The following is a 13,576-nucleotide window of genomic DNA, read 5'->3' on the forward strand; positions in this document are numbered from 1 at the left end:
TATTTTTAATTTTATTTTTACTTTAAAATTAATTATATTATTTTATAAAAAATATAAAATATATTTTTGGATACACAAATGATATGTAGGACTCAAATTTTTTTTAAAAAAATTGGGTCTTAAAATATAAAAATCAAGATTAAAATGTATTTTAAATATTATTTTTAGATATTTTATTGATTAAAATAATAAAAATATGAAAATATAACTGTTTTTATTTTTTTAAAAAAATAACTATAGTAATACACTTAAATATATAGTATTTTGATATAAAATAATATAAAACTTAAATAATTAATTAATATTTATTATATTTTATATTTTTTTTTAAAAAATTATGTTTTAATTTGAGTATTTGGGCCAAGCCTGAACCCAATTGGGCTTGGCCTGAATTTTTCTCGGGCTTATTCGGGTAGCCTGAATAGGCTTAAGTATTAAAAAATTATATTTTTTGGCTCGATCTTAAATTTTTCGGGTGTGTTTGAGCTAGTTTGTTGGGTTTAGTCCAAGTTATCGGCTCTAGATCTAGGTATATGCTTGTATTCCTAAGTGAAGAAATTTTTGTACTCTTGAAGTACCTAAACTAAGTCATTCCTTAAGACAGCTTCAAGGAGGCTGCTTATGTCAATTGACAAGGGGACCTTAGTGTTCCTTAAAGTAACGTTTGAGAGGTTTTTTTTTTTTTTTGTTTTTTAAGATGGAATGAAATGGAATAGCTAGAAGCCTTGCACCATTTTTTGGGAGAATTTTTTAGAAGAGAGTGGAATGGCTTGATGTGGATTTCCAAACTATCCCTTGCCATCCTAAATTCATTTTTCTTAACCCCTTAATTTAAGGGGTCAAGGATTGTATAATATAAATAATATTAATACAAAATTACCCTCATCCTTCTTACCCCTTCCCTCTTTCACTCCTCTCACTATTATCTAATTTAAATATATTAATTTTATAATTATATTTTAAATAATGATTAAATAAAATATTTATTAATAAAATTTTCAATTAACAAAATATTCCATTTCATTCAACTCCATCTCATTACATTTCATTAATGACCATTCCTTTTAATTCTATCAAATGCTCTTAAACATACCCTAAGTTCATCTCCTTTAAGGGGTCTTTAACCTCTAGAGGAATGTCTTCTATGTTTCGTGGGGTAGCTTGCAAGTCTTCTCACTATATGGGCTCTAGATCGTCCTATAAGTCTTTGTAAACTAGCTTGGCCTTTGCAAACATAAGATTCTTCTAGTGTTGTTAAGCTTTCTAAAGTTTATTGTACTTTACATTTTTGGATGGCCATGCCAACTATAGCCTGGAACTCCTTAGGTTCCACATTCTACTAATTCTATGATAAGCTCCATGGATGGCACCTTTTTGCAATCAAGGCCATACTCGTGGCTTCTTGATGTCTTTGTGAAGGTAAGTCCTTCTTGGCATTGGTGAGATTGTTAGGATGTCAATCTTGGCCAAACCATTTAACTCGAATGACCTTATGTCTAGATCATCGTACCTAGCATTGATAGAATCCACCATAGCACGAAAGGGTCAATTATTCACCCAAACAACTTTCACCTCATTTTGTTTCCACATGATCAAGCATTGGTGTATATATAAGGGGATACATTCATTGGTATGGATTCAATTCCATCCAAGAAAGCTTGATACTGAGCGGTGGAGTCAATGATGAAGAATGTGGACATCACACTCTTAGTACCTATAGTGATCTATAGGAATAACTCATACCATTTAGGATTCCTCTCTGTTGAAGGAAGCCACTCATATTGGTGGGAATCAAGTTGTGTTTAATCTTCCCTACCTTTCATAATGACTTTACAAGTAAGACATTCACAATAGAGCCATTATTAACTAGGATGTGTCATATAGCTACCCCATCTAGGTGCACTCTTATGTAAAGAGGGTAAGTGCTATATCATGTGAAAGATAGGTTTCTCCATCATTATCTTCTTTGGCTATCCTAGTTTCTAGATAATAGAAACTTAGGAAACTTGCTCAGTGGTCAGGGTGATGGAGTTTTTAAGTTCTAGGCTAGGTACATTCTCTTTAGCAAAAGGCTTTTGCTTTTGATTGGTTAGCTCTACAGCCTCTTTAGGGTTCTTAGACATTATTTTGCCTAGGGCACACTGGTCCTCTACTTCCTTATCACTTTTCCAATCTTTCATTGTCACATGATCTTTCACACCCCCTAGTAGGTTCTTTGTTACATTTGATTGGAAAGCAGCAAGTAACATTAATGTAATAGTAGAACGTATAGGGAAGGAGAACCTATCGATACTGATCGTCAATGAAGCAAGTTGGTTTTTCAAGAAAGTATCTAGATCATTGCCTCCCAATAATTCATTGGAATCATAATCTTTTGTGGCTCTTCTTTTGATTTTTCCTTTTGAGAGTCTTGGCGAGAGCTCCCCTCCTTGCAGCTTGAACTAACTCCTATACCTAGCTGTGGCTTTCCTTTGTTAGAGGTCTTGGTTTTGCATCTTTGTTAATAGGATACATGATCCAGGGTGCTGCACCATACTCCACTACAAGTTTAGGACTTGTCTTAGAGGAACTACCATCCTCTTGTGTTTTGTTTGGTTAGGTTTTTGGGCAAGCTTGGGAACAAGTAACATTTCTTTTTAAGGGCCCTAGGAGGGTTTGAGTCGTGCCATCCTATTGTTTTTCCTATGAACAGTTATTCTGCACCAGGGGGAGCCAAGTACCTCACATAGTAGTCAAACTTTCCTAACGACTCACCTAAGGTATTCTAAACGTTTTGTCTTTGTTAGATGGTTGGCTTGTTGGGCTCTTTGAAATTCCCGACCTTCCTCACCCACACGTTTTCGCCGGTAGGGTTGCTCGTACAATTTTCTTTGAGCACTCTCTTTTCCTTCTTGGTGTCGTGTTGTGAGGAGCTCCTTGTCTCCGGCCTCAACCTTTGACTCGCAATTGCATCATATTAATAGTAGCCATTAGAGAGAACAAGTTTCCATCTATCACCATGGTCTCCTTCTTGTCATTTGGGAATTTGAAAATCCCTCAATTTATGTGTTTTTGGATGCCATTTTTACAAGCCCGACACATTAGAAACTTCTTAAATTATATTATTATTTTATGTGACTTTTTTATAATTTTATTTTGTTTTTTAAATAAGTTTTTAAATATATTATTATTTATCTTTCTTATTTAAAATAATTGATATATATTTATTTATATTTATATTTAAAAGTATATTCATTTGATTAGGATCATTTGATTAAATCATTAACCTTAATTAACCTTAATGCATTATCTTATCTGGTAGTTCATTTTCAATTACTTCTTGTGAGTATTCCTTCCATCCGATTTTACAAGATGTTTTTAAAAATGATTTGGTACTAGTATTTCAAAGTACAAAATATTTTAAAAAAATAAAATTTTATTAATTATAATTATTCTCATGTTACACTTCATTATTTTACTTCTTAAATAAATTTCATTCCATCTTTTTTTTTATTAACGAAGAGTATTTTTAAAAAATTAAATAAAAAAATAACTTAGAAATTAAGATAAGACGAGAGAAATATTAGTTTATCCGAAGCTGTCCGCGTAGAGACCGAGTTGGCGTGCACGAACCGGAGTTGTTGACTCGGCTATCAACCCATGGTTGCTTTTCTCGTTCTCTTTCTGAGTTTTTGCTGCGCAGAAAGGGAACAAAATGAATCCTACTTATTACTATCAATTTATCGATTGTATAAGTACAGCGGACGAAGCTAGCAAGCAAACCAGTTAGGGGAATAGAATTTTGTCGATCGCTTCATTGATTCTGAATATTTGGTGTTTGAGGAGAAAACCATCAAGATGTTAGAGAAGATCGGGTTGCCGCCCAAGCCATCATTGCGAGGGAATACTTGGGTGGTGGATGCCTCTCACTGTCAGGGTTGCTCATCTCAGTTTACCTTCATCAATCGCAAGGTTCCTTTCTTACAATTCCATGATCGCTATTTTTTTTCCCCTTTTCATGTATGATAAATTAAATTGGTCGGAGTTCTCTTTTGATTTACCCACGATCCCGTTGTTTTTTTTTCCTGTTTTCATTTTCTTGGATTGATTCATAAACATTTGTGAATTAGAAAGGAAACCCATGGTTTTCTCTTTCCTTATGGGCTTTAGAATTTATGTGGGACGTAGGATTACCGATACCGTTTGTAGGACACAACTAATCTACTTTACTTCAAGGTTTCACTTATTTATCCGGGAAAGTCTGCGCAATTGGCAAAGTTGTCGTTTATATGCATCCGATACCCTGGTTATGCTAACTAACTTCAATATTATTATTCAGAGTTGATTATATATTAGATGTAACGTATGTTTCATAATCCAGAATCCTTTTTTATGGTACCGGTTAAGTCTATACTCGATTATTCGAGGGGCAGGTGGAATGGTGTCGCCGATTAGTTTGGCCATCTGTGGGAGTGGTATGCAAGTTGATTTTCTTTAATAGAGTAGTCAACTTGATGTAATTGAAATAGTAGTAAGGGAGGCTTGTATTTAATAATGAAGCACTCCTATGCTGACTTGAATATGACTATATGCTAATTCATTGTTTTTGGACTTCAAGAGTTGTTATCTGTCTATATACATACAATGTACGAATTCTCTTCTCTCTTTCAAGCCATGTCTAATACCTCTGCGATTACTGCTTGCTTTGCACTAGGAGTGTTAGATTTCACTTTTTGTTGACTAATGAATTCTTAGAGAGAATCAGTTCTTATATTCGAGAAGCCTAGACTTTTGATTTCACTTTGTTGTGCATTTCACTCCTTAGTTTCCTGATGATAAGATATCTCATTGGGTCTCTAGGTTACCTTCCTCTTACCCTTTTAAATTATGAGACACAATGTTGATTCTTGAGGATCCAGAGAGGTAATGTAAAGGAACCCTTTGAGGAGGGAAATATGTAACTGATTTGTGGAGGTTCTGGGATGGGCATGAGTGTAATTCTGTTATGGTTTGGGAATGGATGGGCTAAATTCTTGAGGAAGCCGAGAGGAGATAGCTAGAGTCTTGAAAGTCTAGGAGCTGGTTTTCCTTACTGCTTTATGCTATTTTCTGTGGTTTTGGCATTTTGCCAGATTCAACTGTGCTGTTAAGTTTTCTTGCTTGGTGTATGGTACTATGGTTACTAAACTTCCTAATTCCATAAAGAATCAATTCACTGCTTTATTGAAATTAGAAATAAAACTACAGAAGCGTGCCTAAATTTCCTGGACTTTTATCAAATTAGGATTGTAATCTGAAGTTTCATGGAATCAGTGTTTATAATAATATGCTTGCCAATTTCATGATTTTTTTGAATCACTGGCTGATTGTTTACTTGTTTGTCAATTGATTGCCTTTAAAGGATGTTGCAAAGGAAAGCCAATTGAAGCATTATAGCAGTAAATAATTTCTTGTTAATATATTAAATTTTTTATTTAGTTAGATTTTGATGGAACATGAAATCAATTCTGTGTTTGGAATTTAATTTTCTCATGTGTGTGTGTGTGTGTGTTTTTTTTTTTAAATCCTTTTAGCACCACTGTAGACACTGTGGAGGATTGTTCTGCAACAGTTGTACCCAACAAAGAATGGTTTTACGTGGACAAGGGGATTCGCCTGTGCGTATTTGCGAACCTTGTAAGAAGCTAGAAGAGGCAGCACGATTTGAGCTGCGACAGGGACGCAGAGCTGGGAGAGGTGGCTCCAATTTTTTTTTTTTTTTTTGGTTTTGAAATTGTGCCTTGTTTACATTAAAGTATCAGTGTAACTTCCCTTTTACTTGCTTTATAACTTCATCGTTCCATCCTTTTGAATGCTTACTTCTATTTTTTTTTTTTAGGGAGCTCAAAATCAACGCCTAGATATGAAGATGAAATTTTGAGCCAGATTCTTGGTCATAATGGAGAACAATCTTTTTCATCAGGAAATCATTCAGCCAGTAGCACAATTCCTGACGGTCAAAGATCAGTCAGCAGTGCATCTTCTTCAAGTACTGTGGGACATGCCAATCAGGTTGTCAGTGACATACAAAAAACTATCTCAAATGATGATTTCAATAATTTGGAGGTTGATGTGGGATCCACTAGTCCTGATGATTTGCGCCAAAAAGCTTTGGAGGAAAAGAAGAAATATAAAATTCTGAAAGGGGATGGAAAATCTGAGGAGGCCCTTAGGGCTTTTAAGAGAAGTAAGGAGTTTGAAAGGCAGGCTGATGCCTTGGAAGTTCATTTGAGAAAGATTCGAAAGAAAAATTTATCCTCTGTTAACATGTCTAATATGTTGAACAGAGATATTTCTTTAGAACCTGGGAAAAAAACTAAGTCACTTCCACACATGCATAAAGAGAAGCATGATATTGCTGCTGAACTTAGAGAGCTTGGATGGTCTGATTTGGATCTTCCGGATGAAGATAGGAAGCCAGCAAACTTGAGTTTGGAGGGTGAACTATCAGCTATTATTGGAAATGTCCTTCCAAAAACCAGTGAAGAAAAGGGCAGTAGAATTGACAAGACCCAGGTTGTTGCTCTTAAGAAAAAGGCTCTTGCATTAAAGAGAGAGGGGAAGGTAGCAGAGGCCAAGGAAGAATTAAAGAGGGCTAAAGTTTTAGAAAAGCATCTGGAAGAACAGGAACTGCTGGCAGAAGCTGAAGATTCTGATGATGAACTATCAGCACTAATTCATGGCATGGACAATAATGAGGAAGGATCTTTAAATTTTCATGACCATGGGCATAACCTTGATTTTGATAACCTGCTGAGCATGTCTGATAATCTCGACAGCAATTTTGAAGTGACTGATGATGATATGTTGGACCCTGAAATAGCTGTTGCTTTGAAATCAATAGGTTGGACTGAGGATTCTAATAATTCTGAAAATATAGTATCTGAGACTCAGCCCCTTGGTGCAGAGGAATTGCTTAGTGAAATTCAATCTTTGAAAGGAGAGGCTCTTAAACAAAAGCGGGAAGGTAATAATGAAGAAGCAATGGCATACTTGAAAAAGGCAAAGTTATTAGAGAGGGATCTTAACAGTTCTGGGTCTCAAGAGAACAATACTATGGCACAAAAATCCACTGCTGCTGGTAGAGGTCGTAGTTCTCAAATTTCTGGTAAAGGATCAGAATTTATTGAAGTGGGTCTGGGAAATATTAATGGCATAAACGTTGATGAGGCACCAAAAAGCCGATTAATGATTCAGAAAGAACTTTTGAGTTTGAAGAAGAAGGCTCTTGCATTGAGAAGGCAAGGGAAACTGAATGAGGCAGAAGAAGAATTAAGAAAGGGTGTAGCTCTTGAGCATCAGCTAGAGAAGATGGATAATGCTAAAGATCTTAAGGGATCTCAGTTGAAAATTGGTGATGTTCCACATTCGACACACAAACTTCCTGATATTCATAAAGATTTGCCTCTTGAGGAAGGAGGAGAGGAACAAGTAACTGACCGTGATTTGTCTGATCCAACATATCTTTCGCTTCTTAGGGACTTGGGTTGGAATGATGACGATGACAGGCCTCCTAATTCTTCTACCAAGCCATCAAAGAAAGATGGTGTTCATTCTGTGCTGATCAATGACGTTTCTCTAATACAGCATTCTACAAATATGTTGGCAGGAGTACCAAAAAGAAGTAAATTTGAAATTCAGAGGGAACTCTTGGGCTTAAAAAGGAAGGCTCTTGCTCTCAGGCGCGAAGGGAAAGTGGAGGAAGCTGAGGAAGTGCTGAAAATGGCGAAAGAACAAGAAAGCAAGTTAGCTGAAATGGAGGCTCCAAAGAAAGAACTGCAAGTTGATGCTCTTAGTAAAGACAAAGTCTTTAATCCTCCGGATGGAAGTGCAGTTGTAGAAGCAAGTCTTGAAGTAGTTACTGAAGATGATATGTATGACCCAGGATTGAATTCAATGCTTAACACTCTTGGGTGGAAGGATGAAGAGTCTGAAGCAGGATCCACAAAAGAAGAGGCAGTTAAGAAAGGTACCAGTAGTTTTACCAATACAGACCTGTCTATACTTGATTCTTCTTCTGGTATTTCTAGTGAAGCTTCAAGGAGTAAGAGAGAGATTCAAAAAGAACTCTTAGCATTGAAAAGGAAGGCTCTTGCTCTTAAACGCAAAGGAGAAGTGGAAGAGGCAGATGAAGTTTTGAGGATGGCAAAGAGTTTGGAAGCCCAGATGGAAGATATGGGGAACCAGAACAAGGAGTTTCTCCTTAATGTTGCCAACGTTGAAAAACCTGTTTTTTCTGCATCAACTGACTTGCATGAAAAGCGTGGGAGTCGAGGAACTGCAACAGAAGTTGATAATGATTCTGCTTCATTAGTGCTCGGTTCATCATGTAAGGAGGCAAGTCCTTCAAATGAAACCTTTGCTCAAAAACATAGAGAAGGTTCTAAGATTGGGTCAGCAAATTTGCCTCAAGCAGTCCCTCCTATTTGTTTGGAATCCTCATCTCTCAATCAACAAAAGGGATCCAAAAGTAATGTTACGATTAATAAAAGAGCAGAATTGGCTGTCGCAAATGAAAAGCCAAGCACAAGTGAGGCTGCTGCTGATCAGGATGCTTTTGCTAAGAATAATGTTTCCTATAATCAGGAAATTTTGGCTCTTAAAAGGAAGGCAGTTGCTTTGAAGAGAGAAGGAAAACTAGCAGAAGCTCGGGATGAACTACGTCAGGCAAAACTATTGGAGAAGAGCTTGGAGAACAATATGCAGCCCAATGCTATTTCTAACATATCCTCCAATGTATCTAATGTTGAACAGAAAAAGGATCCATCGAATGTTGCTATGAAACCGTTGTCTAGTCGAGATCGTTTTAAGTTGCAGCAGGAGTCTTTGGGGCACAAACGTCAAGCCCTGAAGTTACGGAGAGAAGGTCGGATGGAGGAAGCAGAAGCTGAGTTTGAACGGGCAAAGGCACTTGAAATCCAGTTGGATGAGTTGGGAGCTCATGATTCTGGTAAATCTTCCAGTTTGTCAGATGCTGTAGACGATGTGGCTGTTGAGGATTTTCTCGATCCTCAACTGTTATCTGCTCTGAAGGCAGTTGGAGTTGGACTTGAAGATGTTAGTGTTGTATCAAAAGGTCCAGAAAAACGGGAGACCAATAAACCCAATGTTGCTAAGACTGAAAACATCAACGACGAGAGAATTCAGCTAGAAGAAAGAATCAGAGCAGAAAAAGTGAAGGCCTTAAATTTGAAGCGTTCAGGAAAACAAGCTGAGGCCTTAGATGCTCTTCGACAAGCTAAGTTGTATGAAAAGAAGCTTAATTCCCTGACGTCCAGGTAAGATGGAAGCCCTCCAACTTCTGGGCTGGAAGTTCTTGTTCTAGTTGTTAGCTCTTTATAATGGAAATTGATTTGTCAAAATTGCTTTGAAGAGAAACTAGGAGTTGTACAAGAGATTGCTCCTTCAATAAAATCCATTTAGAGTTCACTGTGTTTAACGAGAGCATAGAAAATGTATAACCATTCACGAAATAATTATAGATGTTGCTAGCAACATTAAGAGATATGATGGTCTCTTAGGCGTATCTATTTGGTTTTAAAACTTGCTCGGCACATACGACTTAAATTCCAAATTATCACTTGGTTTATGTTATAATCTATTTCATATGCTGCATTGGTCTGATCATGACAATTGAAATGCTGAAATTTTTTAGACTTGGCCCGGAGAAACTGCTTTTCTGGAAAATGTTATATAGAGGAATGGATGTACATAGGATTGTTTCACTGCCCCAAGCTCATGGATTTTGGAAGCCGTTGTCTGGAGCAATCGAATCCATTGTCCATATCCATCTGATTTTATGCGTGGGCCTGTTTGCTTTTTTTTTTTTTAAATAATAAATCATCATCTTCTACCAAAGAGAGAAAAAAACAAAACAAAACAAAACAAAAGCAGCATCATCATCATTATATAAATGTTTACTGTGTTTTTGATTATATGTTAGACATAATCTTTTAAGGTTTGATACCTTGAATCTGTCCCTCTCCATCTTATTCTTTCTATTATTCGCTTTCATTGGATCTGGAAATTGTTACTTGCACTCTTTACCCACTATTCTCTTTCTTTTACTCCTCACTAGCATTTACGTCTATGCGATGCACAAGAAGATTATGCTTAAATGTTTCATATACAATGATTAATTTTTGTGGATTATCTCTTGATTGCAAAATTTGCTTGCGTTGTCTTCTTCCATGTACTATATTGATGGTTTCTGATGCCATTAATATTTCCGAGCAATCATGTATGAGTTGCGCAGATTTTTAAATCACATTTACCAACGCAATACATGCTACGTACACTATGTTGATTAGAAAATCTGAAGTGTCACATAACAATAAACGAAGTAAATAAATTTAAAACGATGTTTCGCGATCCAAAATATTAATGATAGATTATCGACATCATATAAGTGAATGACTACATGGAAGAAACTACTTAGAAAAAAAAATAGTGAGATTTTATATGTACATGAATTTAAAAGAAATAAGAAAATCATATACCCCCTTCATCATGCATTTCATTCACCTTCGACTACTAGTTACATGTATGTACTACAATATGATTAGAATTTTTGAGTAATTAAAATGAATTATTAAAACTATTTAAATCAATATCTAGTGTTTATATATATATATATATATATACTTTAAGAAATTTCCCCCTCCTCAAAGTCTCATTGCTTGGAATTTATAACCCTGTTACTTAGAAATCTTTTACAAGCTACAGATTCCAACAATTGAATATTATAATCAACTGAGGTAATTCTCACATGATACAGTTAATAGCAATATTTTATGTTATAATATAATTAATTATAATTAAAATATATTATATTAATTAATTTTTTATAATTAATTATATTCAACTGAAATTTAATTGTATTTATGAAAATTGATTTTGTCTCGTAAACTGTGTTTTTATATAAGCTGATCAGCTTTCAATTTTCAATTATAACTTTTGGTGTCATTATTATTTTGTCAGAATGGTTAAAATTTCAAATATGCCCCTGGTGGCGTTGCTTGGCTTGTGAATGTCACTCAAAAAACTGAAAAAAGTTTCCTCACAGTGACATCGCATCTTCCCATCTGTATACTTGAGAGCCTTTATTTAATTAGAGTGAAGATATTGCAGATTTTTACCAACTTTATTCTTGAGTTATACCTAGCCATATCTCCACAATGATATGGTACCCATGGGTGAATATGAGGGAAAAAAATGAATAGCTCGAGATTATTATAAGAACCCGTAAAAAGTTAAATCTAAATTAAATTGGAACAAAATTTGAATGTTTGCATTGTAAAACTGATATTTAATATTTAAGGATCATACTTTTTTATTAAATTTATTTAAACTTGGTTATTTTGATTTATTTAAAAAGAAATGTCATTTATTGTAATTCGTAACTCTAAAATTGATTTTGATTAAATCATTCAAACACTTTTAATTTTATTAAAATTTATTTTAAAAAATAACATTCAAACATCATCATATTCTAACATAATTAATTATAGTCAAAATTAATTATAGTAATTAATTTTTTTACAATCAATTTTATTAAATTAAGATCCAAATAGGCACTACATATAACATGCCGTTATTGTGGCCCACCATAATGACAAGCCCAAGAATACCCCAAACCCCACTGAGATCCTCAATCAGCGGGAAAAATCTTCTCTTCATCTGACAAATTGAAGAGAATAGTGAGCCCAAGCCTCCTGGTAGCAAGCATAACAAATGGCTTTAAATTGGCAGCCCAAAGTACAATTGTCAAAAACCCAAATTGAAAGACGAAAGAAACACGAGATTCTCAAGTCATTAAACAATGATGAAAGCTCATCCCAAAACAAAACAAAAAAAAAAAAAAAAAAAAAGAAAAAAAAAGAAAAAGAAAAAGAAAAAGATGAATGAAGTCTTCGATGACACAACGTACGGATACACACCGAGCCATGATGAAAATGAAGAGGAGCATATTTTTGCCCATGCTAACATATCTGAGATAGACGCCAAGCAATCTGATATGGAGTCTCAACCCTATTCTTCATTTATGGATCCAAGCATTCTCTCTCATGTTATATGTATGATAAAACCCAATATTACAAATATAAGGATCATCACACTTTTATAGATCTCATAAGTTAAATTATGCATGTCTGTACATCATAGTCATTTAGTATCCTTGTATTATATTTATTTTTAATATGTAATTTGAATTAAATTTTTTATTTTAATTGATCAATTAATTTGAGTTTTAAATTCGTTGATAAAATCATCAACTTTTACATCCATCGTCTATAAAATCTTCTTGTACTTAAATTTCTTTTCAAATAAAATTTTAAATTTTTACTATTAAATAAATAAACATTATTCAAAAGAAGACTAAATTAGGGATATAGATCATAGGAAACATGATGTACCAATTGTTTAGAAGACATTCTGAAAAGAGGGCAAAAAAGTCATTTTACAAAATTATGGATCATTCACCGAGGCTAACGATGCGTTCATCGCAATGAATCATGCTGAGGCTAATTTAGTCTACATAATAATTAATGTTTTATACATAAAAGGTAGGGATAATTTGCTCAAAATTTTAAATTTTAGAGTTTAGAATACTACTTGTGCAATAGTTTAAGATATATGATGCTCATTAACGAATGACACATCAGCAAAGGATTATTATGTCAGCATTTGATTGGGTTGCACTGTAAATAGTAATGGCATTAAGCAAGAGTTAACAGTGGGGGATAATTTGCTATAAGTTTAAAATTTCAAAGTCTATTTTGCACATTTTAACAGTTTAGGATTTAGGTTGCTTTTTGTGTAATACTTCAGGATTTGGAAGGCTCATTAACCCTAATCAATATTAGTTTTCTTAAAAGGTACTTATTTGTAATTTTGAGATCATTTAATTTTCTATCATTTTCTGGGTCAATCATCATTCATAATTAATTTTTATTAAAAAAATATTACAACATTTTTAAATGTTAAAAGAAAATATTATAAAAAAATAAAATATGTTCTTGCGTGAACAGTTAAAGAACAAAAATCTTTCAATACTATAAATATATTTGTAAGCGACAAGCCCACATTTACGTGGTTTTGGCACTTAATTGATTAATTGTGGCTTAGACCTCGAAGCAAAGAAGGTACATTGCCTCACTTAAAACCTTTTTGCAAGTTTCAAGAAAAAGGAGAAGATATGACAAAAAATGGGCTAAAAGTGGTGAAATGCGGATACCAAGCCAAAAATAGGGCCACCAAGGCACTACCAGACTCCGATGTGCTTCAGAGTCTCATGATCGGCCATAAGCAATGATGTAGAGAAGTACCTGTCACTTCTGTTTGAAACAGATCATGGACAAGTCCTATTCATTTCATGACAGTTCGCAGATGAAGCAAAGTCATAAGAAACTTAAGGGCTCAGGTCCAAATTGTTCGCAAAGGTGCCTAGTGCAATTCAAGACTGCTCATAGATGAGGGAACCTGAACAAAGTCTTGTGCTCTCGGATCCTATCCACATCGGATGAAGATAACGCACAAGTCCACTGGTCGTGGACGTGAG

At 34.6% G+C, this 13,576-nt stretch overlaps 1 protein-coding gene across 2 annotated transcripts; it reads left to right on the forward strand.

Moving 5' to 3' along the window:
- Nucleotides 1–3,597: 3,597 nt before the first annotated feature.
- On the forward strand, nt 3,598–9,523 carry LOC129296304 (uncharacterized). 2 transcript variants are annotated; one of them, XM_054934888.1, is made up of 3 exons: nt 3,598–3,951; nt 5,553–5,715; nt 5,858–9,523. In XM_054934888.1, exons 1-3 carry the CDS (start codon nt 3,838–3,840, stop codon nt 9,298–9,300), a joined length of 3,720 nt encoding a protein of 1,239 aa, XP_054790863.1. In that variant the 5' UTR covers nt 3,598–3,837; the 3' UTR covers nt 9,301–9,523. The 2 variants fall into 2 exon arrangements, with proteins under 2 accessions (XP_054790863.1, XP_054790864.1); XM_054934889.1 differs by having other exon boundaries at nt 5,564–5,715.
- The last annotated feature ends 4,053 nt before the right edge of the window (nt 9,524–13,576 follow it).

Source organism: Prosopis cineraria, unplaced genomic scaffold (assembly GCF_029017545.1).
Source record: "Prosopis cineraria cultivar Desert tree isolate PC_DT_omini unplaced genomic scaffold, ASM2901754v1 PC301, whole genome shotgun sequence".
In the NCBI taxonomy this organism is placed as follows: domain Eukaryota; kingdom Viridiplantae; phylum Streptophyta; class Magnoliopsida; order Fabales; family Fabaceae; genus Prosopis; species Prosopis cineraria.

Bases quoted from the DNA above. Each gene is read 5' to 3' on its own strand.
- LOC129296304 (XM_054934888.1), top strand. From the start codon at position 3,838: ATGTTAGAGAAGATCGGGTTGCCGCCCAAGCCATCATTGCGAGGGAAT. The intron at 3,952-5,552 runs GTTCCTTTCTTA...AAATCCTTTTAG, and splicing joins TTACCTTCATCAATCGCAAG to CACCACTGTAGACACTGTGG. The intron at 5,716-5,857 runs GTGGCTCCAATT...TTTTTTTTTTAG, and splicing joins GGGACGCAGAGCTGGGAGAG to GGAGCTCAAAATCAACGCCT.